The sequence below is a fragment of the Protopterus annectens genome, chromosome 5.part0 (assembly GCF_019279795.1).
Source record: "Protopterus annectens isolate FY-2018-M chromosome 5.part0, PAN1.0, whole genome shotgun sequence".
In the NCBI taxonomy this organism is placed as follows: Eukaryota; Metazoa; Chordata; order Ceratodontiformes; family Protopteridae; genus Protopterus; species Protopterus annectens.
Genome location: NC_056735.1, coordinates 1,901,257,093 through 1,901,284,765, shown reverse-complemented (window position 1 = coordinate 1,901,284,765; position 27,673 = coordinate 1,901,257,093). Strand labels below are relative to the sequence as shown.

General features: G+C 42.2%; 1 protein-coding gene across 1 annotated transcript in view; it reads left to right on the top strand.

The window, feature by feature from the left end:
• Positions 1-27,673, top strand: part of LOC122802434 — a 1,151,271-nt gene that overhangs the window by 590,677 nt on the left and 532,921 nt on the right. The window contains exon 3 of the mRNA XM_044072051.1: positions 712-799. Within this exon, the coding sequence (XP_043927986.1) occupies positions 712-799 (88 nt within the window). The remainder of the gene's footprint in view (positions 1-711; positions 800-27,673) is intronic.

Sequence of the window (27,673 nt, the reverse complement as noted above, 5' to 3'; positions counted from 1 at the left end):
GGTTTTCAGTCATCAGCAAACTTTGTCAGCTGGCATAGATGTTGGACAAGCAAGTAAGAGTTCAGTCTCCTTTTTACACAGATTTTCAAGAACTATCACATAGTGATTCTCCAGTGAATATAAATGGATGATATTATGAATGTATTAACATGATTAGTCGTATAACCTTTAGCTTGTAGGTATTTAATTCATGCATTTATTTGACTTGTTCAGTTACTACTGGCTTTGTGCATGTCATGGTCTGAGTTGTACAATAAATATAGGGCAACCGCTTAATTTGTGCAAATATCAGTTGTGATCATTCAAGGCATGCATGTCAGACACTGCATGTGGTTTTCAGCAGTTTCTCTGTCTTGTAGATTTAGCAGAGGTAGTTTTGAGTGGTGGGTAAAGGTACATCTAAAACTCAAAATGTTTCTGCAAAGTGTAAATGATTTGTCATTAAATATGCACTTGCATCTATTCAGAGCTACAGTTAACTACTTAGATGTTTAATAATGTGAAATTTGTCTATACGGGACTGATACAGACAATATTCGCTAATTAAAAAAATGGCATTAAATGAACAAGTACATTGCTGAAGATACTTCTCAAAAAATGGTTGATGTGATTTTTGGCAAAGAGTAGAAAAAAGCAGGCGAAATAAAATAGTACATGATGCTTTGAAAAGTAAAATGTTGCTAATTAAATTATTTTATGGCATTTTTACAGAAACTGGAATACTGAGCACATCGCTGCCTCCACATATGACAAAAAGAGAAGTTTCTACAACTGCGGTTTCCACAGTACAGCCAACATGGTAGGAAAATACATGCAGTTTGTAGTCTATTCTTGTAAATATGTGAGACTTTTCTGTAATGCAGGTCCGCTTTATAACAACTTTCGCAATCAACTAAAATGAATTGTGGTCCCAATACCCAAGGATGGGGACGTGTCTTTAACAAATAACTTTAGATCAATTAGGCTGTTTTGTTTACTGGGAAAATGCTTTGAGAAAGTTGTTGTCAAGTATATTCTGGGTTGGAAGAGGGATGTTTTTCAACACAGATTTATTCTGGATATATCTAGTCAAGCAAACATATTGTCTTTCTATCTATTATTGTGGGAGGCATTGGATGAAGGCCTGTCTATTGATGCTGTATATCTGGACATTGCAAAAGCATTTGAAACTATTTCCCATCATAAGAAAAGTTCTGTAATGGTTCCAAATGATTTGAACCACTGTATTATAAGGTGGGAAAGAATTAGTTGATTAATTAATTGATTTAGTTTTTCTGGTATATCTTTAAAATCTGGCAAGTGTTTATTTACTGCATTGCTCTCTTGCTTAGGTTTCTTAGCTATAAATCTTAGTTCATTCTGAAGTATGCTACTTTACCCCCCCACCAATCCTTTCTGAATGCCTTATTATAAAATAACTGCCTGTTGTTGCCTTCATGCTTACCCTAGAATCTTTGCTTTTCTCTTTTCCTAGTTGAACTCTACAATTCCCTACAAAACTGTGTCTACAGGACTGCAATCAGTTTCTCTCAGCATTTAAACAGAGTAGGTTGCACACACAAAAAGCATTTGTTAAGCTTTCACTTACAGTGCTGTGTAATTAAGCAGGTCACCATATTGGTCAGCCATAGGGCTCTTTTTTTCTACTTGAGTGGTTGCCTCCTTCCCCTGTAACTTAAGTAAATTGACTCTTACATTAAGAGCTATAATACTTACCTTATAGCTTTAGGACACCTTAGGAAACCTTGTAAACTGCAATAGCCCTGCTACGTTCGCCCTCGCTACGCTCTGGCTCTCTTCGCTCCCCTCCCTGCCCCCAATTCCCTCCCGCCCCCAGTAGCTCTAAATTTATAATACTATAGCCACTCCCCCACTTTCTAGATCCTATCTGCTTTCATCTGGGATAATTCCACCCACCCCCATTCTACTACGTACATTTTAATAGCACCTATTAGCTTTTATCTGGCATTCTCCCATCCCCCTTCCAATACCTTTACCTCACCACTCTATCTTCTGGTGTTGCATCACCAGGTAAAACAGTTCCTTAACTCACTAGCTGAATCACAGATAATGATATACTCCTCTTTAGTACCCCTCTTGTTCACACCATACCTCGTTACCTTGTATGAAAACCAGTTTCTCAGGGGATTTCAGGTCCCAAAAGGCCATACTGTCACCCCACGGCCATACTGTCACCCCAGCTGTAAATCCTTCCACCTTCAACCATACTTACAGTACCAGATCCTATCCAACATCTTGTTCAGTCTATCAACATCTCAACCCCAGGCACATTAGCTCTAGATCCAAACACTACCACAAACTAATAAACAAATTCCTGAAGTTCATCACCAAGTATAGACTCAACCTAATACTTGGTGGTGATATTCACCCCAACCCTGGCCCACTCACTTCAGATACACATACACCCTCTACTTGCAATCTAAGCTACAAACCTACAATTAATAGACCAACTAACTCTCTTCTAGTCTGTCATCTCAATATTAGAAATGTTAATAACAAGGTACATGAATTGCATGCACTTCTGGATGTCCACTCCCCTGAGATTCTCTGTTTATCTGAAACCTGGTTAAAACCTAACACTAAAGACAATGAAGTGTTACCACCTGGGTACAACATACACAGGCTGGATCGTGCTTCGAGGAAGGGGGGTGGGGTAGCTGTACTCTATAAATCTGAGTTGAATGTCACCATAGATGTAATACAACCACCTCAGATTAATAACTCAGAGATTCTTGCTACCAAATTGCAACTTTATAAAAATAAATGCATTAATATCATCTGTATGTACATTCCCCCAGGTAACAATATATCTACATTTGAAGATATCCTGCACTGGCTATCATGTCACTACCCCCAAGAAACCCTACTACTTGGAGACTTTAACATAGACTGGGGCACCTGTTCCTCAGAATCCCCAACCACCCATATTAACCTGTATGCATTTACACAAATTATATCCACCCCTACCAGGATAGGTAAACCCAATCAAAAAGAAAGTATACTTGACTGGGTACTCATAAGTAGTCACCCCCAACTGTACACCTCTGGTACCCTCCTTGATGGCGTAAGTGATCACCTTCTCACATATGTAATTAAGCACAAAACCATTAATTCCCAACAACCCTTACTCAGAAAGGTTAGAAACAATAAAAACTTTGACCCTGCCAAATTCCAACAAGAACTAAACTCATGTAATTGGTCTATCCTAAAACACCTCCCCTTAGAGGAAGCAGTAGCATACTTTAACAACAAATTCCTTGAGATCCTTGATTTGCATGCACCTGTTCGTTCAAAGAGAACCAAGGCAAAAACTGCGCCATGGCTTTCTAAAGAGTCTAAACTCAAAATTACCCTTAGAAACAAAGCATGGGCTTTATGGCGTTCTTCTAAAGACCCTCAAGATCACATTAAATACAGGCAATCCAGGAGCGAAACCAAAAAATCAATTTTACAAGACAAAAAACAATACTACTGTAATTTACAGACAGTAAATCAAAATAACCCTCAGAAGTTTTGGGCAGGTTTAAATAATCTACTAAATCCTGGACAAACTTCAACCCCAATCCCTGCTGCTACTATTGATAAAACTCCTGAAGATGTTTCTGATAGTTTCAACCAATTCTTTACTGAGACAATTCAAGCCCTAGCTAGCCAACTACCTCCTAGCTCCCCTGGTCCTGAAAGTAGCACCCCTAGAAACCTACTTGCGTTCAGCTTCCAACCAGTCGCCACTTCACTTATCCATACCTTGATCAAAAAATTAAAACTCACTACACTTTCTGCTGATCAACTCCCTGCCGAGTACCTACAAAAATCAGCTGATGCTATTGCTTACCCCATCTCAATACTAATCAATCGGACCATAGTAGAAGCTAAAATGCCCACCATCTGGAAAATATCCTATGTAATCCCACTTCACAAAGGAGGCAGCTCTACTGAATTCTCCAATTATAAGCCAATAGCTTTACTCCCTCCACTTGCAAAGATTATGGAAAAATGTATTCATAGACAACTCATGCACCACCTAATCCAGAATCACCTTATGGCAGACACTCAGCACTACTTCAGCCCTCCTAGCCTTTACCAACACCATAAACCATAATCGCAACAATAATTATATATCCTCAGCCTTCTTCTTGGATCTTTCCAAGACATTCGATATGGTTGATCACCAACTTTTAATCCACACCCTGCAAACATTCTGTCTAGATACTGGAGCCCTTCAATGGTTTCAGTCCTACCTGAATGGTCAACAGCAGGCTGTCTTCTGGCAGAACAAACTCTCTAACCTTCTACCTAACACCCTTGGAGTTACACAAGGCTCTATACTAGGGCCCTTGCTGTTCTCCAGCTTCATTAGCGACCTTGATACTGTCATCCCAAAAGTCAGCTGTATCCAATATGCTGATGACTCTACTCTGATTTGCTCAGCCACATCTCCAGTAGAGTTATGGTCAGCTACCCAGACCACCTTTAATACAATAGAAAACTAGCTTTCTGAACATTGTCTGATCCTAAATCCCCAAAAAATAAAATGCTGTTATTTTCACCAACACGTAGGTCTACCACTTTCACCTTTACCATAAAATCAAATGATAGCACAATAATCTCCCCTGACCCCTCTACAAAACTATTAGGTGTCATCATAGGCAATAATCTAAAATTTGACCTACATGTTAACCAAACTATCAAAACCATCAATAAAAAACTAGGGTCACTTTACAGAATAAAAACCTTCCTAACCCCTCCAGCTAAAATTGCCATAGCTCGCTCTCACCTTCTTTCAACCCTTTTGTATGCATCACCTCTACTCTCGAATTTAAACAAGTGTTCCTTAACAAAGTCTCAATTTGCTACAACCACATTGCCAGGTTTGCTACTGGGCTGCCTTTTAGGACACATCATTGCATCAATCTAAATCAGCTTGGGTGACTTGAACTACCCAGCCTAATCCAGTATAACCAACTGATTATGGCCTATAAAATCCTCTATAATCCGGACAATACTCCTGCACTTAAAAATATTATCACCCCCATAACAATCCTAGACCGCTTCAATCCTCTAACAAACTACTAATTCAGACTAGCAAAATTAATAGCATAGCCAGTGATTCTCTCTTTGCAAACTCTGTAAGTAGATCCTGGAACTCTCTTCCAGCTGATATTACCTTACTTTCCACCTTAGGTCAATTTAAAACTAGACTCAAACAACATTTGTCACTTAACTGGCTATGTCACTGTATCAAGCCTGGCTAACTCTCTCTAGAATGTGTAAAAATCTGTTAACCAGTTTACTGTGTAATTTAATTTAATCCTGACTTGCGCTCAGGATTAACTGTAACCTGTGGAACTTGTTTAACTTGCTTACTTATGTAATCTCTGTAAATAGTCTGTTTGTAATATGTAATGCTGGTATTATGTAATGCTGTATCTGCTTACCCTTGGAGCTTTTCTCCTCGGACCTCCGCTGAAAATGGACATGCATCCAGTCGGACTATCCCGGTCAACAAATGTAAAATAAAATAAATAAAATAAAAATAGTTGTCCCAGGGAACTTATAATGTAAAAATTAAAGATACTCTTTCAGAAATTAAATTAGTTCCCTCTGGTATGGGACCTGTGTTATTTGGGTTATTTATGGCATCTTTTCCTATTCATCATGTTGAAATGATACCCTGACCCCATGTGCAAAAATGTGAAAGAGATTGTGGATGGATGGATGGAATGGTTGTGAATAAGTAAATATGATGACGATACTATGGCTGGTTTGGTTAACACAAATTCTAAAGATCATAATAGATTACAGATATATTTATAATAGTTATTTATTTGTACTGTTGGTAATAAAATGGAACTTAATTTGAAAAAGATATGAGTTTCTTGGAAAAATAGTCATACCTCTCAACCTGAAAACATCAAAAATCTGGACACAGGCCCATGAGAAATAGGTACAAATCTGTATGCTGATTAATATAAAATTTACATACATAATTATGTAACCCTGCTCACTCCAATCAGCTTTCAAACGCCAGCTGAAGAACAGACAATCAAAATATGGCCCCAGACCCATACCCTGTAGTAAATGGTAACCATTTTTTTTAATGTGTAGCAATGATGTTCACTGGGAAAGGAGAATATGATGAACCTTAGGATTTTGTTTTTGGTGACTTGCAGTATGTGGGTTTTATGGTAAAAGTAGGGCATTTAATGGTAGGCAATATTCTAATCTTAGCAAAATAATATTATAGTTTGCTAGGACCTCCAAAAGTCATTCTCTATGGCCTACTGATCAGTGGTGTAGCTATAGTTTGTGCCATCCGGGGCTGTCTTTGAGTTTGCCACCCTTCCCCCCTCACAAAATCATGGTCAAATGGGGCCTCCTCATATACAGTCCTCCCCCTGCAGCCATTCCATTGTCCCATTACTTGGCTATTTCGTTCCATTTACCATAAACACTGTAATGTGCATACTGTTCATACTGTGCATAGTTTTATTTTACATTTTACAGCACAAACACTAATAGACATCTGCTAAATAAAACAATGCAGTCTCACAATGAAAATAGACTTAGCATTAAAACGTATCTGCCCTTGAAACTCACATTAATTGAAATAGCATTGAAATCCACATTCAAAGAAAATGCATGTGGCCAGTGCAGATAAAGATTTCCTTTGGGCTGTTTTTAAATTATAGGCCCCTTGCACATGAAACATACATGTGTTCTTTGATACACCTTCCTGATTGTATTAAATTATATTCCTTGTATAGTACAGTACAGCAGTTAGAGGGCGTTTTAAATTTATTGTTTTGAACATTTTTCCAGTAAACAATGAAACAAAATGCATGAACTAATAATGACAAAACTGCCCGGTTCAGAATATTTCCATCATAAAAGTCTACTCAAACATCTACAGTCCACCAGTATCAGTAAATATGCACAATCTCTGCAGAAGTAAAAGTCATCTAAATAATTCCACATTAAAGTGATCTGCAACTAATGAAGAGGTTGCTGCTAGCAAACAACTTTATATTTCATTGTTTCCTGTACAAGTAAAGTACCTGTTGCCCTTGAAGAATAAATTGCCCATGTTACATTAAAAAAATGATAAGCTAGTAATAGTGCAATAGGGAATGGCTGGCAAACTGATAACAGGTTCGTAGTTACTAGTTATTGCCACCAAAGAGGACATTCTCAGGACTGCAGCATCCACTCACTTTAAAAGCACAACACAGTACAGTATCAGCAATGCATCTACATACTGTGAGAGTAGAACCCACAGCCTTCTGCATCAAAAGCAAGCATTCTACCTGTTATGCTACTAAAGATGAAAGCAGACTTGGCATAAGCAGTACTAAACTTCTCTTCCCCTAAAGCTGTCAGCTCCTTGTAAAATCCACTTGACACTCAACTGTTATCTCTCAACTCTGCAGCACAAGAAATCTGAAAAAAGAAAGAATTTACTGGGGGGGGGGGGACAAAAGCCCAAAAAACAGGGACACATTTTAAACATTGCTTGTATAATCTTGTAAAGTTGCTAGAATAAAATGTTGTGTTACCACCGTGCATTTTCTGAAAGATACTTAAATGGCTATCATTTAGTGAATTCAGTTCTCACCATAGCTCTCAACCTCTTACCACAAAAAGCCTAGGCAAAGCCAATAATGGGGGAATACAGCCCCAAAAAAATTCAGTGAGTTCAGTTCTCACCATAGCTCTCAACCTCTTAAGACAAAAAACCTGGACAAAGCCAATAATGGGGGAATACAGCCCCCAAACATATTCAGTGAATTCAGTTCTCACCATAGCTCTCAACCTCTTAGCAGAAAAAAACCTGGACAAAGCCAATAATGGGGGAATACAGCCACAAAAATAGGGATAAATTTCAAATATTGATCTTATAAACAGGAAATTGCTAGAATAAAAGGTTTTGTGTTACCATATATTTTTTGAAGAATATGAAGTCTGAAATTCAAATGCCTATCATTATGTAGTGAATTCAATCCTCACTGATTTGCCACAAAAATCCAGAAAACCACAGATTTTATGAGGAGCAGAACAAAAATATGAGGCAGAAATCTGGAGAGTTTTCACAAGTGGTGGTGGGTAGGGAATTCAGGCTCTTGCTACCTGTACTCAAGGTACAGGGTTTGAGCCTGCGTAACTCTAGCCACTGGGTATATCTAACTGGGGCAGTTCACACACACACACACACACACACACACACACACACACACACACACACACACACACACACACACACACACACACACACACCTAATAAGAAGAACCAAACCAATCACATTGCTCACGGAAGATAAGAACCACGTAATCTGCATAGCAATACCGGCACAGAACCATTCCCATGCAGCTTAATATCTAAACAAAGACCAATTCCCTTGCAGCTTAATAACTAAACAGAGAAGCATTCCTGTGCAGCTTAATAACTAAACTACTACAAACAACTGCTCAATTTTACTTGTTCTTACCTGGAGCGGAAATGCTGACATGCTATTTTTACTGCTGCTGGCTGACCAGAAAGTACAGTGAATCCCTCGAGTAATTCCAGGCAGGCTGTTCATGGAGCTGACATCATTGTGCATGCCTCTGCACATGATGACGTTAGGCCAAAACCCCTCAAAACAATTTAAAAAAAAGCTGGGAAATTCAGAAATTAAGGGGTGCCACTCGGGAATCATGGCACCCCATTATTTGAACCTCAAAACCGGTAAAAACTGTGAAATTTGGTACGGTTGAAAGGTATGAAAATAATCCATGCTGTCCTTTTGCAATGAATAGTCGATCTGAAGTTGTTGTTTCATTTGATCTTCAACCTGTGGAACTCGGATCCGGCATGGATCCAACTCAACCATCTACTCCAGCATCAGGGCCGAAATCCAAGCTCCTTCCCTACCCATAATGACACTCTCCCTCCTCCCCTCAGATCTCTTTTGCCGCTTGTTTCGCACAGCATGGATTGCCGTTGGTCTAAGCTCCTCCAGGGTTTTTAGAGTCACTTAGTAAGTCTTTTTCTGAGTTTTCTCTTCTCTATCTGTCTACCTACATTATCCTTACTTCCTGTCTTACTCCTTGTTGGTCCATTTCTCAGGAAACAAAAAAAAATAACTTCTTTCTACCTTTTGTTTTTTCCTTCTCCCTGTCTCTCTTTTTCTCTATTGGGAGTGCATGTGTGTGCATGGCTACTTCTTGGTGTCATAGCCAAGACTCCTAAGTGGGGGCTCAAGACGTGCACAGAGTGTGGGCACAAAATTCCTCCATTGGATACCCACACTCTGTGCATGGTATACTTGGGGGTTTCCCATCTTGATTCCTCCTGCTCAATTTGCATGGGCTTCAACCCCTGCTCACATGCAGGAGGAATAAGTTTATTTTGAAGGTCCTACTAGCTCCTTCCGCCAAGTCCTCTCCTTCTGCATCCCCTGCTTCTGAGACTCAAACTCCCAACAAGAAGCCTGGGGAAGGAGAGCAGGTCAGGCACAAGAAGTGGGATCGACCAAGGAAGAGATCTCCTGATCGGTCTTCCTTGGTTGAACCGCCTACCAAATCTAGACTCAAACTGGCAAAGGGTTCTCCTTAGCTCCAGTCTCCTCATTTCTCCCCAGAGCCTGAAAGTTCCCAAGCTAGGTCTCCTGCCTCTGCCTCCCCTCGGTGCCATTCCCAGCCGGGGTCAGTTGCTTCCTTTGTCTGATCCGCTCAGAGCTTGTCTGAAGCCGAGGTGGACAGGATGATGTTGGAATTTCTTTGGGCCCAGATTCAGCTGGGAGTCTTGCCTGCTCCACCTCTCTCTTGAGCTGTGAGCACACAGTCTGTTTTTCCCCCAATATAGCCCTCTCCAATCCTACCTTCAGCTTTAAAGTCCTTGGGTCCAACGTTTATGAGTGTTGATGTGTCATCGCCAATGGTGCCTTGTACCTCAATGCCAACAGTTGCCTTGAGTAGTTCGGCTCCGATGTCGTCGGAGTGGACTGACTCTCAGAGCAGTAGCTTCAATGTTGGCTCTGAGGGCCTGGCATCACTTGCAAGACTTTTGGAGATATCCCTTCCCCTCAGGGCTTCAGCGCTGGGGAGCTTGGATCTGACTCCCTCTCAGTGCTGGGGGCAACTGTCCAGCAGACTCTGACACTGACAGTTTTGGCTCCGCCTGTGCTGCCTTCTGGGGTCCGCTTGCAGTCAGCATTTGAGGTGGTGGAGAGGGTCCTCTCAGCTTCTTTGAGAGCCTTGACACTTTTGTCCTCAGATTTACCATGGCTCCTCAGTTTCTGGGCTGGAGTCTTCTGTCCTGCCCCCTCAGGGACAGCCTGCTGCCAGACTGCCACAGGAGGTTCCTCTTCAGGAATCCTCTGAAGTTTCCAAGTCATCCCCAGAGGTTCCCCTTCAGGAGGTACCTTGGAAGCATACATGCAAGTGGTGACACTTAGATTCCCCACTGGAATCTCTCACGAATGACACAGACTTGGACGAAGGAGAGGGTTCCCCTTGACTGTCTCCTGAAGATGTCTCCTTTGGGGACGTCATGAAAATCCTGTGCCAGAGAGGAGGGTGGTCTGCCCTCAAGCCCAACCTCAATGTGTCTGTGTTCTTGGAAGCGTTTGGCACAGGACCTTCTACATCTTGGGTGCCCCCCTTGCAGATCCCTTGGTGGATCTTATCTCTAGTAGGGCATGGAAGGAACCAGACACAGTTGAGCACATCCCCAAGTGCCTGGACAGGGTTCTCCATACACCTTCAGACAGGCTCCATTGCTCAAAGGGTTCCCCGGTTGATGCCATGGTGGTGATGGTGGCCACCAAGAAGGAACTGGCCCAGGAGAGCTCCTCGGTCCATCTGCCAGACTGGGGGTCTAGGACAATGGATCGCTTTGGGAAGTGGGTGTATGCTTCACTCACCTTTGCTCTGCATGCATTGAACTATTTGGCCCATGTAACCATGATACAGAGGGACCTGGTTAAGGAGGTCTCTAAGTCTGCCCTAGGGTCCATGATGGCAGAGGAGAAAAATGTTTTCTTTTCCTCTATGGCCACCCTACCTGCCATCTCTTAACACCTCCATGAGGCTGCTGTCTCATGTAACTGAGGGTGCTTCTAGGGCTGCCGGGACAGGCGTTGCCATTAGGCGGCATACCTGGTTCCGGCTTTGTGATTTTTCTGAACCCTTCAAGGCATCATTCTCGAATGCCCCCTTTGACAGTTCAACTTTGTTTGGCAAAATTGTTCATGATACTCTTACTAGAGCGAGAAAGACGGGAAGACCTTGTCTATCGTTGGGATCCACTTCTCTACTACACAACAAGCCTTCTCTGGGAATCAACGTGGGGTCAGGAAGATGTGGTTTTAGAAGTCTCAGGGTTTTTCCCAGGACGCTCATGGTCAGTCCTTCTTCAAGGGCAGGAGGGAAAATGATAGACGCAGCCCATGTGTCATAGGGGGTCCGAGGAACCAGGGATCTCAAGATTCGTTCTCAGACAGTCCCTTTCAACAGTCCTGAGGGATTGCCCGACTGCTCTTCTCTGGAGGCAGTTAGTGGCATCTTTCTCTACACCAAACAGCCTGGGAGTCCATCACAAATGATCAATGGGTGCTGCAAGTCAAATCCAGAGGTTACTCCATCCCATTCCTTCATCCCTCCCTCTCCGAAGAGACACCTCCCAGACATTCCACCTAGTCAACAGGAGGCAGCAGCCATAGAAATCACCAGACTGATTGAAAAACGGCTCATCCAGCCCATCCCCCCAGACAAGTCCAGCTCATGCATTTATTCCAGGTTCTTTTTGGTGCCTAAGAAAATGGGGAACTTAAGACCTATTCTGGACCTTTTGATCCTGAACCTGTCTGTTGCCAAGATGAAGTTTCTGATGGTCACCATGCAGTCCATTCTGCCTTTTCTGCAGATGAACAACTGGATGTGCTTGATGGACCTTTAGGATGTGTACTATCATGTGAAAATGAACATATGCTCCAAATGGTTCCTCCGCTTCTGGCTGAGAGCCAGTCACTTTCAGTTCAGACTGCTCCCCTTTGGACTAACCACTGCCTCCCTGGGTGTTTACCAAAGTGATGGCTGTAGTGGCAGCTCACTTGTGGCTGCAAGGTTTCAGATATTCCCATACCTGGATGATTGGCTCCTTTACACTCCCTCCAGGCATCAGTTGATTCAAGCCAGGGATTATCTTCTCCTTCTAGCCCCTTCCCTGGGCATTACAAGCAATCTAGCCAAGTCAAACATGGTTCCAGTTCAGATTCTGGATTTTATAGATGCCCAGATAAATATGATACAAAGCAGGTTGTTTCTACCTCCAGACAGGTTGTTGTCTTTCCAAAAACACATGAAGTATCTTCTTCAGACCCATCTTCCCCCACTTCGAGTGCAGGGGTCCATGTTAGCCACAATCACTCTTCTACCAACCGCTCGCCTTCACATGCAGATTCTTCAGTGGACCTAGTGGTACAGTGGTCCCTTCTAGATCTTCTTTTATAATACCGGGCCCGGCTATCCTGACTTTGCCAGGATTCTCTTCGGTGGTGGCTTCAGTCCCTGAATCTTCTTCTGGGCCGCCCATTCGTTCTTCCTTCTCCCTCAATCATGGTGACCACAGATGCCTCCCAGCTCGAGTGGGGGGGTATTGCATGGGATGGATGGTCCAAGGCACATGGTCTTCCCTGGAGACCAGTCTACATATCAACATCCTGGAGATGAGGGCAGTGCTTTTGGTGTTGCAAGCCCTCCATGCCTTTCTTCCTACCAGGACTATTGCTGTCCAGATGAACCACATGTCAGTAGTCTGGTACCTCAACAAATGGGGGGACCAGATCTTATCTCCTTTGCCATGAGGCCATGAGATTGTGGGAGTGGGTGATCTCTTCCAACTGGTTTCTGGTGGCAACACACATTCCAGGGAAGTCCAACATTCTAGTGGACAGGCTCAGCAAAACTATTCTGATGCCTTACGAGTGGTCTCTGAACCAGTCAGTAACAGACATGGTCTTCCAAAAATGGGGTGATTCATTTGCCAGTTTTCTTCCTGAATTACCAGAACAAAGAGGAGTACAAATTACATTTACTTGACGTACACAAGCAGTTGCGTTTTTATTTGCATAGAACCAAAGGTTTGACAGTCGGATCAGCTTTTTGTGTCTTTTTATAAGCCACACCTGGGAAAGCCTATTTCTAAGGTTACCCTGGCTCATTGGATTTCTAGTTGTATTTCCACAGCCTGTCATTACAAAGGTTTGTCTCTACCAGGTCCCGTCCGGGCACATTCTACCAGATCAGTATCTACTTTTGTGGCCTTTTGATCCAGGGTCCCCATTGATGATATCTGTTCAGCTGCTTCCTAGTCCTCTTTGCATACTTTTATCTCCCATTACAAAGTGGATATTCTCTCCAGCAGCTGGGCTTCCTTTGGCTCAGCTGTTCTCCAGAACATCCTTCTATGATGGCCTCCCAAGGTTATTGTAGCTAGGGACTGGGCTCTGTCTCGCAGCTTGAAAATCAAATGAAAACAACTTCAGACAAAAAAGTTATGTACTTTTCATTTGTCTTCAACCATCCCTTCCTCTTTCCCCCCTGCCTGTTTGGCTGTGTAGTGGACTGGACAGAGGCACCCGTAGGCTTCTTCTTGGCTACAGCTGAATCTTTATGGCTAATGCCCCTTTTTGGTCGTAGATGAACATTTTTTCTGTTGTGAGGGGTTGTTGCTGTTCTGCAGCTAAATCAGTCTGAGGGGAGGAGGGAGACCGGGGCATTATGGGTAGGGGGGCTTGGATTTCGGCTCCAATGCTGAAGTACATTGCCGAGTTGGATCCGTGCCAGATCCGAGTCCCACAGGTTGAAGACAAATGAAAAGCAACAACTCAGATGGAACATTATGGTAAGTACATAACTTTTTTTTTTATTAAGAAGGTGAACAGTGCTAAGGACTTAAGACATTACTATTGATAAAGGATTTAGTTTTGATTTCCATTTAATGGAAAAAATAAGAAGGTGTTATTATGAATTATTAAAAGTACTTGGTAGTATAGTAGGTTAGGATAAGAATGTATTATTACTGCTCTGGGGGAATTATGTGTATGTATAGTATGACTCAGAATGAAAGACCTGAAAGGATACAAAGGTTTTTTACCTGTGAAATAAGAGGATTAAGGGCTATTAGTTACCAAAGGCGGCTAAAATCATTATCCTTATTCTCTATCAAATATAGGTTATTTAGGGGAACTTAATTGTAATCCATAAATGCTTTCTTTCTGATTGTTATAGTGCTAGTGTGGGTATTGTTAAACTACAGCATTTGTTGGATACCAGAAATAATAATTTGGTTGAGATAGAAAACTGTAATTTGATGATAAAACAAAATCATGATGTTAAGTTGTCAATCTCGCCTTCATTCTTGCTGGATGGGTTCGGAGCCGATCCTCGGCTCCGACTCGGCACTTGCTTAGCTTGAGAACTCCTTTTACCAGCTCGAGGCAACCCTATATCCCATGATGCAAGGCGGAACTACCCCAGATCTCGTTTGCCGCTTTGCGAAGAGGTCTCCTTTTTTGCCAGCTGAGGTAAGTTTGAGTTTTTCAAACAGCTTAGTCAGGGTTTATCTTCCCCTTTTCCTATTTTTTAGTGTATAGTGTCCATTCAATCACCCTATTCCCCTTATAGTTTTAAAAATATTTGTTACTTTATAGAAAGTTAAAAAGTTTTCAGTTAGGCCTAGGCCTCCCTTATTAATCCCTATCTGTGTGTCTGTGTTGTGGGATTAATTTGTGTGACTGTTTTGGGGTGTGTTTGTGAGTATATTGATACTCTTTTCTTAGGCTATGTCTAAGGAGGTAAAGGTCTCGGGCTTCAAGAAGTGTGACTCGTGCTGTCAGAAAATGTCTCTGACAGACGGTCACACTTCTTGTGTTTACTGCCTGGGGCCTTTACACCTGCAGGACTCCTGTGCTTTGTGTCACTCTTTTAGCCAGCGAGTCCTGCAGGAAAGGAGGAATAAGTTAATCCTCCATGGCTTACTAAAGCCAGAAGGTTCACCCACTAAACCTGGGTGCAGCAAGCCTTCCAAGCCATCTAAGGGTCAGGCTACAGCTTCCAAGCCTTTCCCGGTGGCTCTGACTCCTTCGGAGTCGAGATCGGCTCCGGCCGGAGCCGATCTTTCTTCTTCTCAGCTAGGGTCGGTGCCGATCGGTTCTGACACCCAATCTGCTGTTGCCTTGTCGGCTCCGGCTGGAGCCGACACAGTATCCAGTATCGGAGCCGAGAAGCCTTCGGCTCCATCTGGAACCCATAGGACGTCGGCTCCGATGACTTCATCCAGGAAGAGATCTCGGTCCCCGTCTTTGGAATCTATCCACTCGGCTCCGGGGTCTCCTCTTTTGTCGGAGCGGAGTCATCGGAGCCGATCTTCGAGATCTTCCAGGCTGTCTGACCACGATTTAGAGAGGGTGGTAAGCAGACTGTTAAAGTCGCAGGCACTGGCCCAAATGCTCCATAGCCCATCTCAGCAGACTTCGGCTATTGCTTCACCCCTTGAACTTCCTCCTCCGACTCCCCACCAGAGTTCGGAGCCGGAGCTTCTCGGGACAGCGACTGTGTCGGCGCCGGAACTGATACATCCTTTTTCGGCTCCGTCGTCTTCGGCTCCGATCTCCTCCTTGAGACCTTCCTTGGAGGGATCCGGTCGTCGAGTTTCCCTTGTCGGCTCCGAGGGGGCTAGTGGCATCGGACCCTTGTCCGACCCCGCTCTCCCTCTCGGGGCTTCGGCTTTGGTAAGCTCGGCACCGACATCAGCCTTGGAGCCTTCTCTCTCAGTGGAGCTGGGAATTCCTATTTCCTCGGAACGGGAATATTCCGGTCTCCCGGGGAGGGGAGCCTTTGAGGTGATGAGGAGTGTCCTGGCACCTGAGCCAGGTCAATGGTCCATCCCTCTAGCTCCTCCCTCTTCGGTGCCTGTAGACGCCTCTTGCCAGCCTCTTGCTCTCAGGCCCAGGGATCCATCGCCCCAGGTTTCCCCATTGGGAATATCTTCCTCTTCCGAGGTTTCTCCTGATCCTACAGGGGAACCCCGTCAGAAGAGGACGTGTAAGAGGAAACACACAGACTCCCCTGAGTCTACTACATCTGATACCGACTTAGATGAGTCGGAGGGTTCCCCACGATCCCCCTCTGAGGATGTCTCCTTTTCAGACATCCTTGAGCTCCTCAAACAGAGGGGGAATTGGCCCTCCATTGACCCCTCCGAGGATGAGTCGGTATACCTGGAGGCTTTTGGATCCCGACCCTCCACCTCCTGGGTGTCTCCGCCTTTCGACCCACTTATGCAGGTAGTGGCTCGGAAGGCGTGGGCAGATCCAGATTCTGTGGAACCTGTCCCCAGGAGACCATCCAAATTTATTACGGCCCCTACGGACAAGCAGTTTCTTTCCAAGGGCGTCTCTGTGGATGCTATGGTGGTGGCGGCGGCCACTAAGAAGGAACTGGTGGATCCTTCAGTACCTGTCCATCCTCCTAACAAAGATTCTAGGACCATGGACAGGTATGGAAAGCGGATGTTTTCTTCAGCGACCTTTACTATGCGTTCGCTGAACTACCTTTGTCACTTCACCAGGCTTCAAAGAGATATTCTCAAGGAACTAGGTGAAGTGGTCCAGGATCCTTCTGCTGCTGGGGCTCAAGAAAAGATTGCCTCACAGCTAGCAATCCTGAATTCCTTATCCAACTCCTCCATGCGGCTCATATCCTATGCAGCCGATGGAGTGAGCAGGGCCGCAGGCACAGGAGTGGCTCTTAGACATCAAGCCTGGATGCGGCTTTGTAATTTTGCGGACCCCTTTAAGGCGTCCTTCACCAATACCCCCTTTGACGGTTCGGCTTTGTTCGGACCTCAGGTGAAGGAAACCTTGACCAGGTGTGAGCAGGACGGTAAAACTCTTTCTGCCGTTGGAGTCCATTTTTCCACCCCTTCTAGACCCTATCCCAAGGGTCAGAAGGGAGGGAAGATGTGGTTTCGCAAAGCCCAAGGAGCTACACCGGACACACGTGGTTAGTTTACCCCCAGAGGCAGAGGGGGTAACAATAATAGATGCCACCCTAGAGGCAGGGGGGGTCCTCAGAACCAGGGCAACAGGGAGTCTCTTCCTGAGAAGCCCTTTCAGCACCCCTGAGGTGTTGCCCGACTGTCCACCCTTGGAGGCAGTCGGGGGAAGGATTTCGCTGTACCCAGTAGCCTGGCATTCCCTTTCACAAGATATGTGGGTACAGTCGATCATATCCGAGGGTTACAAAATCCCCTTCGAAAGGTATCCCGGACCTCAACAATCCCTTCCAGACATCTCACCCGGTCAAAGGGATTTGGCAGAACAGGAGGTTTCAAAACTCCTAGAAAAAAGAGCCGTCCAGACTGTTCCGGCAGACCAAGTAGGATCCGGCATCTACTCGAGATTCTTTTTGGTCCCCAAAAGGACGGGAGATTGGAGACCAATATTAGACCTGAGCAGTCTAAACAGATTTGTCAAGAAGGCAAGATTCCGGATGGTCACGCTTCAGTCCATTCTGCCCTTTCTGGGCAAGGACAACTGGATGTGCTCTATAGACTTCAGGACGCGTACTATCACATAAAGATTCACAGGCGCTCCAGAAGGTTTCTCCGCTTTCGGCTAGGGACCAGTCATTACCAATTCAGAGCCCTGCCCTTTGGCCTCACTTCAGCTCCCAGAGTGTTTACCAAATGCATGGCAGTGGTCACAGCTCATCTGAGATGTCAAGGATTCCAGGTGTTTCCTTATTTAGACGACTGGCTCCTCTCCGCCACCACCAGGTGTCAGCTTCTTCAGACCAGAGACTACACTCTGCAGCTTTGCAGGAGTTTGGGAATTTCAGTGAATTTCGAAAAATCTTCTCTGCGGCCTTGCCAATCTATCACCTTTATAGGCGTAGAATTAAACACCGTCAAAATGTTAGCCAGACTAACAGATCAAAGAATTCTGGACATCCAAAAATACGTTCGGATTCTATTGCAGAGCAGCAAAGTCAAAGCCAGATTGATACTAAAGGTTCTAGGTCTTATGGCTGCGGCCATTGTTCTTCTACCACTGGCTCGCTTCCACATGCGTCTTCTGCAGTGGATGTTATTCACTCAGTGGTCGTTCCACAGTCTTCCGATGAGGCACGAAATCTTAGTCACACAATCGTGCAGAACTCATCTGAACTTGTGGATATCTTCCCCTCTTCTTCATCAGGGCCGACCTTTTGTTCCCCCTCCTCCAGTTGCCACAGTTACTACGGATGCCTCTCTTATCAGGGCAGGATGGTCCACGGGACGTGGCAACCCATAGAATACCATCTGCACATAAATGTCCTGGAGATGAGAGCGGTGCTTTCAACGTTGCAAGCCCTCAACGACTTTCTTCCCGCGGGGACTATTGCAGTACAAACGGACAACATGTCCGTGGTCTGGTACATCAACAAGCAGGGCGGGACCAGGTCCTATCCGTTGTGTCGAGAAGCTCTCAGACTTTGGCAATGGGCAATCTCCTCTCATCGGTTTCTGATAGCAACGCACATCCCCGGCAGGTCCAACCTCTTGGCGGACAGGCTGAGCAGATCCATTCTCATGCCTCACGAGTGGTCTCTCAATCAATCTGTAGTGGACCAGATTTTTCTGAAGTGGGGCACACTTTGTTGCGATCTTTTTGCTACACCCCAAAACAACGAATGCCCCGATTTCTTCACTCTCTTTCCCCTACCAGGCCAACTCCTGAGAGACTCTCTAACCCAGGATTGGCCCCGGGGACTTCTGTACGCTTTTCCTCCTTTTCCCTTGATTCCACAAGTCATTCAGAAAGCCACCATTTTGAGGGCCAAGTTGATTCTCATTGCCCCTTACTGGCCTCGACAAATTTGGTTTCCGTCTCTGCATCGTCACCTCCTGGTGCAGCCCTGGCATCTGGACCCAGTTCCGGATCTCTTGATCCACCAGTCGGGTCAACAGCACCGGGCCATTCATTCTCTCAACCTCACTGCTTGGTTGCTCCACTTCCTTCCCTAGCCAGGCTTCCTATGATCTCTGATCCGGTCAGAGATATCTTAGTGGCTTCTTTAAAGTCGTCCACCAGAACCGTTTATGCTAGCAAGTGGCGACGTTTTTCCATTTGGGCAAATTCCAGAAATATTGATCCCTTTACTGCTCCTGTGCATTCTGTTCAGTCAGGATCTTCTTCATCTACAGTTAAAGTTCAACTGGCTGCTATTTCCAAGTATCATGTTGGCTTGCAAGATCATAACATTATGTCTCATAGACTATGCAAGGCCTTTCTGAGAGGAGTATTTCTCCTAAAGCCGCCAATAAAACATCCTCCTCCACAATGGGATCTAAATTTAATGTTGGCATCCTTAATGTTACCACCCTTCGAACCGTCTGCTTCATGTTCATTGAAATTATTGACCTGGAAAACTATATTTTTACTGGCTGTCACTTCAGCAAGAAGGGTTTCGAGATTCAAGCTCTCTGCATCCGTTCCTTACTTGGTTTTTCACAAGGACAGGGTATCCTTAAGAACGAACCCGTCTTTTCTCCCCAAAATTGTTTCTCAAACCAATATTAATCAATCCATCGATCTACCAGTCTTTTCCCAAATTATTCTGACAGAGCTGAACAAAAGCTTCATTTTTGGATGTCCATCGTCAGCTCAGGTACTATTTGCATAGAACGAAACAATTCAGGAAATCGGACCAATTATTTGTCTCCTATGCAGAAAACAGGAAAGGTCTCCCAGTGTCTAAAGTGACCTTATCCAGATGGTTGTCTTCCACCATTTCTTATGTGTATTCACTCAGAGGCAAGCAACTACCTTCTAAACCGAAAGCACACTCAACCAGGAGTCTATCCACTTCTGCAGCCTTTCAGGATAGACTACCCATTGATACCATTTGTGCAGCAGCTACTTGGGCCACTCCTCATACCTTTGTCTCTCATTACAAGTTAGATTTGGCCTCCAGAGACAGGGCCAGTTTTGGTTCCACAGTTCTCAAGAGTCTGTTCCATTGAGCCACCCGGGATACAGGTGCTAGGACGGTCCCATCCAGCAAGAATGAAGGCGAGATTGACAACTTAACATTTAGAAGTTATGTACCTACCATAACGTTCCATGTTAGTTGTCTTCTCTCGCCTTCTTTCTTGCGTCCCTCCCTCCTTCCCCCTGGCCTGGACAGATCTTGAAGAGTTCCTCTTATCAGGTTGTTTCCTCCTGAGCCTTCATTAGAGGACTCTTTTATTATGAGCTTGGGTTTTCCTAATATATGTTAGGTTAGTCCTTAGCAGGGTAGGTTAGCTACCAAACGAGATCTGAGGTAGTTCCGCCTTGCATCATGGGATATAGGGTTGCCTCGAGCTGGTAAAAGGAGTTCTCAAGCTAAGCAAGTGCCGATCCTCGGCTCCGAACCCATCCAGCAAGAAAGAAGGCGAGAGAAGACAACTAACATGGAACGTTATGGTAGGTACATAACTTCTAATTTTATGTTAGGGCTGGTAGCTGGTGGAATTCTTTACCTTTAAAAATCAGGAAATTAAACAGTATTTCACAATGTAAGCAGGGCCTGGATAACTTGGTGGGTAACAGAATGTTTAATTTTAGTTTGTATGGAGATAAATTAATTGAAGGCTTTAATAGGCTTAGAATGTGTTTTTTGTTGTAACATTGTAATGAAAATGCTAACTGTTGGAATGATGACGAATGTAAAGGAGAACCAGTGTAACCTAGTAGGCAACCCACTATGTACTGAAACTGGAAACATATTTAAGTCACACCAAACTTTAGTGCTGCATGGCTTGAAGTAAGCAAGCTGTAAAACCTTAACTTTTTATGCTTAGCTTGCATAAGTGCTGTAGAACTTGGCACTATCTGAGTATTTGTTATATTTGTACCATAATGACACTGACATTTCATGTACATAAAACCAGACTGGGTACTCTCTGTCTTATGCTTATTTGGGTAGTATGCCAACTAGTGTATTAACATTTGAGTTTAACAAGACACTTATATCAGCATGTTTTCAGGGAAATGTGACTCAGACATTTTTTTCATTGTGGATTTCCACACATTTGTTCTTTTGTTCAGAATGTAAACAAATTGTTTCATGTAGGTGATCTTTTTAATTTTTAAGATTCAGATTGATCCCAAATTGCACACTATGAGCCCTAGTACATGAGTAATCCTCATTTTATTTGCAGTGTCTCCACTATAAAGAAGCTTAGTATAAACTGCAGAAATTTAACATATGCTGTTGTGCACTGTTTGATCTCAGGGAATACTTTAGCATGTGAGAAGCTTGCTCTTCATGTGCACAAATATGTACTGTACTCCCATGACATTGCCATATATTGTTGTCCCATGTTTTTTATTTCATAGGTGCAATTTCACCCTAGAATCTTATTGGTTAAGTGTATAAAGCACTTTAGTTGCCAATTGTTTCCTAGTTTTATGATAAAATAGATTATTTTTTATAAACTGAAATCAGGAAGCAGTTACCGTTTCCAAATAAAAGTGTTATCTTTTATACATTTAGAAATAAAATATTATTTTATATACTTGTTTTAAATCAAGAAATAAATCAAATATATTTCTAAATAAGTCACATACCTAATAAATGTTTTTCACCTATAGATATAATTATTCACAGTGTACTGTGTATCCCTCCTTTTTTAATATTATTAAACATTCTTTTACATTATTAGCCATATTTCATTTCTCAGATTTTCAGATTCTCTAGGAAGACTCACTTTCATTCTTATCTAATAATGCAGAAAGTTTTGGTCAGAATGTAAGGTTGGTTATTTGACAGATTTCTTTATCATATACTAACTTTCAGTAATAATGGAAGGAATGTCTTTCTTCCACTTTATTGCAATTAGTTTTTTACTGCCAAATATCCACAGGTAAAATAAGCAGCAAACAGCAGGCAGCAGGTAAAATAAATCCAAGTATGAAAACACAGCATTCACAATTTAAAATATCCAAAGCTAAAGTAGGCAGCAAACAATAGGCAGCAGGTAAAATAAATCCAAGTTTAATGCATATACAAACTGGTAAGCGCTTTCACTGTGGAATCATAGCTTCTTCAGACCCAAATGAAACATCTTTACTAAACATTTATATAACACTCTCATAATACACAGACCAATCAAAAGAAAAAACTAATAAAGCAATTAAATAGTTAAAGCTGAACTCACTAAAAAAGTGAACACAAGAAAAGGAAATATACATTACCTTTTCATTTTCCTTCTAGCTTTTAAAATGGGTTTCAAAGGTACAAATTCATCTAAACCTAATCCCTTATGAGAGAGTAGTTTGGCTATCCATCTTGCTTCACATCTTTCAATGTTACCCAATCTAGCACTCTCATGTATAACATCTAACTTAGTAAAAGAAAACCTATGTGCATTACCTTGCATCTACATGTTTAGCTAAGGCACTGACAGTGTTACCTTTATTTATACAATATATATGATCCCTAATACTTTCATGCAACCGACGGTTTGTTTTGCCAACATAAAATGAGCTACATTGCTGACAGTTGGCTAAATAAACAATGTCCGTGGTGTCACAATTAGCCATAACATTTAAAAAATATTTCTTCCCAGTCTGGGATGAACAAATTCATTACCCTCTCTAACATACTGACAAAAATTACAAGTGACACACTTTTTGGTACCTTCTCCCCATTGTCCATAGCCCAAATTATTCAGATAACACAACAAACTTTTTAAATTTGCCATATTCCTGTAATAAAACTTAGGAGAAGTGCCAACTAATGCTTCAGCAGATGAATCAGAGGTTAAAATATCCAATTATTTTTAATTACATCAGTGACCTTATTTGTGTCACTGGAAAAAGTCATAGGGACTCTTAAAATATTGTCTCTTCTAACTTGTCTATATGGGTCCCATGTAGTGGTCATAAAATAGGGTCTCCAACACCCTTTCTAAGCTGGCAGGCATCAAACATGCCCTTAGCTATCTCAGTCCCCTTATACCCCTTTGCTTCAAAATCATCCTTCAGGGTTACACTAAATTCCTCAAAATCCTGGTCTTTAACATGTAGCCTAGAGGCCCTTAACATTTGTCCCTTCACCACATTCTCAAACACATGATTATGATGCATACTGTTGCAATCGACAAAACTTGGTTTGTAACAATCCTTCCTATAAAGGCTTGTAATAAGTCTATTACTACCAGGCTCCCTCTTCACCATAGCATCCAAACAGGGTATCTCAATATGGGACTTACTGGGAGTGAACGACACAAAGTCTGTAGTGGAATAAAGATAGCAAATGAATTCATCTAATTTCAATATGGTGCCACTTCAAACTATAAAAAGGTCATCCACAAATCGTCAGTAAAATTTTATTTGATGACCCCCCACCATCTCGAACTCAATAGAAACTTGCATTCCCATACAGCCGTAACAGCACTGGCGTAGCTATTGGCACAAGGTGTGCCCATAGCTATGCCATGCCTCTGATGGCAATATCTATTGTTAAATGTGAAAATGTTATTCTCCAAAACCATCTCAAGGAGAAATACAGTGAAATCAATCTGCCTAGCATCCACATTGTTTCTCATTTCAATAAAATCCTAAACCATTAAAATAACTTACTGGTTAGGTATCATTGTGAACAGTGATACAACAAGTGTTACCAAAAGGTTACCAGACAGAAACACATCATCCTTGGAAAACTCATACAAATCAAAAAGAAATTGCTGTGTATCTTTTAACACAAAAATATGTGTCCAACACCGGTCTCAACTTTTTCTCTAGATAAATGGACATAGGTTCAGTGGGCCATCCCCCCAGCATCTGTAAGTCTAAATGGTGGATAGCTCATGTTCTTATGAATCTTGGGTAAACCCTGAAATAACAGAACAAGAAGTAAATCAACTTTTAGGTACCTGTACAAATCATCGGGAATAGCTCCTTCTAACTTGGCATTATGGAGAAAATCATGAACACTGCTAATAAAATCGTATAACTCAACCTTAGAAATATATTTATAAGTTTCACTATCGGATAACATAGCATTCAGGCTGTTATAATAGAATTCACTGCTCATAAAAACCACCATGCCCCCCTTGTCAGCATATTTTATCACAATACTTCGTTCATTCATAAGGGAGTGTAAAACACGCCATTCTTCTGGTGACAAATTAATAAACCTGTGACCAGTTTTACCTTTCCGTAACGCATTATAAATATCAGATTCACACATTCTCAAAAGCACTAACATAGAATTATTGAAAGAAACAAATGTACTAGGTTCACAAAATAAAACATTCTTGTCAGAACCAGTCTCTCCAAACTGTAACTTCAACATAATATTTTGTGCAGACAGTTTCAAATCAAAAATAGCATCCACCACATCACAACCTTGTGATGGAAAGAAAGATAAACCTTTACTCAAAATGGACACTTCGGCCTCAGACAGTACCTTCGTAGATATATTGTGTATCAGCAGTCATCTTTCATATGCCACATTCTCTTCAAACTGTTGTTCTCTTTTCCTGCGTGGCTCTTCTTCCACTTCCCCCTCCCTCGACTGCATGAGCATGAGTGGTCGCCCAACCCATGTATTTTGATAGGCTGTGGCAGAGTCAGAAAATCCTGCCACATCGAAGCAACAACAGTTTTCCTTCTAACCACCGGTTGCTCAACAGTACTAATCATAGTTGGAGTCATCCCTCTTTGGTTAGTATTCACCTGGTTACTGGTCTCACTGGGGAGAATGGTATATACAGAGTTATCACTCAACATAGTAGTTAATTTAGGAGAACTACTTGGTGCTGTTTTAGCTAAGGCCATGTCATCACAGCCTTCAAATGCATCAGAGGATACTGCTGTGTTGAATTTCTCATTTGTCACAGTTCTTGGCCAGGAAAACAACATGACCAGCATGAAAATCACTTAAATCACAGTTAAGTTTCTTCCTCTTACTGCTAATCAACGTCCTCTCATAGGCACTCACATTATCTATAATTTCATTGATGGCCAGATCAACCTCATCTGGTGACATTGGTGTATAGAGTTCACTTTCTTGTCTTTGGATATCAGCACAAAGTTCAGTTTCTTTAGGCAGAAAACAGTCTATCAGCAATTGAAGGTAGTGAAAACTAGTCTACAAATAAATTTTTTGCCAATATGCTAATAATTCAGGCTAGCAAGTGCCGTGCGAGGGCATATTAAGGACCCTGATGTCCCTTGGTATAACTTTAAACTGCATACACGCTTCAAAATGCAGTCTCTGCTGTTGATAACATTTAAGTTCATACAAATTATTTTCTACAGTCCTCAGTTTAGCAGCAAATAACTTCCTTACTTCCCCATGAACAGTATTCAGTCAAAGACTACTCACCGCTCAACCGGAGGTTTGAATCAATATTCAGAAATCTTCTCAACCTGTCGTCTATAGCTGGATTACCAGAAAATCCTTCAGCCATGCTCTGCTGGTAAATCCAAAAGTCCAAAATGAAGCAGACAAACCAGAAAAGTAACCAGATATCAAAACTAAGTGGAGAGAAAAGCACCAGTGTGAAATCACAGCAGTCACAGTTCAAAATATCCACAGGTAAAATAGGCAGCAAACAGCAGGCAGCAGGTAAAATAAATCCAAGTATGGAAATACAGCAGTCACAATTTATAATATCCAAAGGTAAAGTAGGCAGCAGGTAAAATAAATCCAAGTTTAAAGCATATACAAACTGGTTAGCGCTTTCGCTATGGAATCATAGCTTCTTCAGACCCTAATGAAATAACATCTTTATAAAACATTTATATAACACTGTCATAATACACAAACCAATCAAAAGCTAAAACTACTAAAACAATTAAATAGCTAAAGCTGAACTCACTAAAAAAGTGAACCCAGCAAAAGGAATTAGACATTACTTTTTCCTTTTCCTTCTAGCTTTTAAAACAGATTTCAAGGGTACAAATTCATTTAAACCTAACCCCATATGAGAATGTAGTTTGGCTATCCATCTTGCTTCACATCTTTCTGTTTCATTTTCAATGTTACCCAACCTAGCATTCTCATATACAACGTCTAACACAGTAAAAGAAAACTTTGCATCTGAACATGTTTAGCTAAGGCATTGACAGTGTTACCTTTATTTATACAATATATATGGTCCTTAATACGTTCATGAAAAAGACAGTCGGTTTTGCCAACATAAAATGAGCCGCATTGCTCATAGTTGACTAAATAAAACAACATTCATGGTGTCACAGTTAGCCATAACATTTAAAAAATATGTATTCCCTGTCTGTGGATGAACAAACTCATTACCCTGTCTAAAATACTGGCAAAAATTACAAGTGCCACACTTTTTGGTACCCTCTCCCTGTTGTCCATAGCCCAACTTATCTGGATAACACAATACCCCCTTTAAATTTGCCATATTCCTGTAATAAAACTAAGGAGATGTGCCAACTAATACTTCAACAGATGAATCAGAGGTTAAAATATGCCAATTCTTTTTAATTACATCAGTGTCCTTATTTATGTCACTGGAAAACGTCATAGGGACTCTTAAAATATTGTCCCTTCTAACTTGTCTATGTGGGTCCCAGGTGGGGGTCATAAAATAGGGTTTCCCAACACCCTTCCTAAGTTGTAAGGCACCACACATACCCTTAGCTGTCTCAGTTCCCTTATACCCCCCAGCTTCAAAATCATCCTTCAGGGTCATGATAAATGATGAACAAAATACACTTACCTGTGTTTCAACCTCTGACTTTTATCAAGAATATAGTCGCTAGAATAGGGTATTAGCAAGGCATGCTTACAAGAGTGCTTTTGAAAGGGGTGGCTGCAAAGTACATTTCTGGGGAACAAATTAAGTGATACCAGGGTAAACAAAATGCATGTGCCTGTGTTTGAACTTCTAACTTTGTTCAAGGATATATTTACCAGAATATGGTATTAATAAGTCATGTTAACAGAGTACTCATGAAAGAGGTGGCTGCAAAATACATTTCTGGGAAATAGAATAGGTGATATCAGGATAAACAAAATGCACTTACCTGGGTTTGAATTCCTGACCTTTTGCATTACAGAAGAAGGTGTTCAGAGGAGGCACGAATGTAAAGTTAAAAATAATGCTGCAAACCTTAAAATTAACAGAATAAAACAATGAAACACAGGTGGGGAGTGAAAGCCATCATCCACTATATAATTCATTGCATGATTTCAGTGAGGAATGGAATCTAACAGATGAACATATCATGTTATCACATTTTACACTTAAATGACATTATTAGCAAATGATAACAGTTGTCTCCATTCTACAAATTAGATCAAAGATTTGAACCCCTGCCTGCCTAGCTCAAAGTGTTTGGACTTGTGCATTAGCTACTGATGCCGAGAATATGTTATATAATATTTGGCAAAAAGCACACACTTAAAGGAATGTCATCAACAATGTATGTGAATAAATATGGCCATGACTAAACATGAGTACAATGCATAGGAGATCAAAATCTTCCATCTGTGAAAGTGTCACATAGAAGTAGAAATTCTCAAAACAGATTTGCTCACTGGGTTAGTATTGCTTATCAGCAGCGGCATTACACATTGATACAGCATATACCAGACTGGA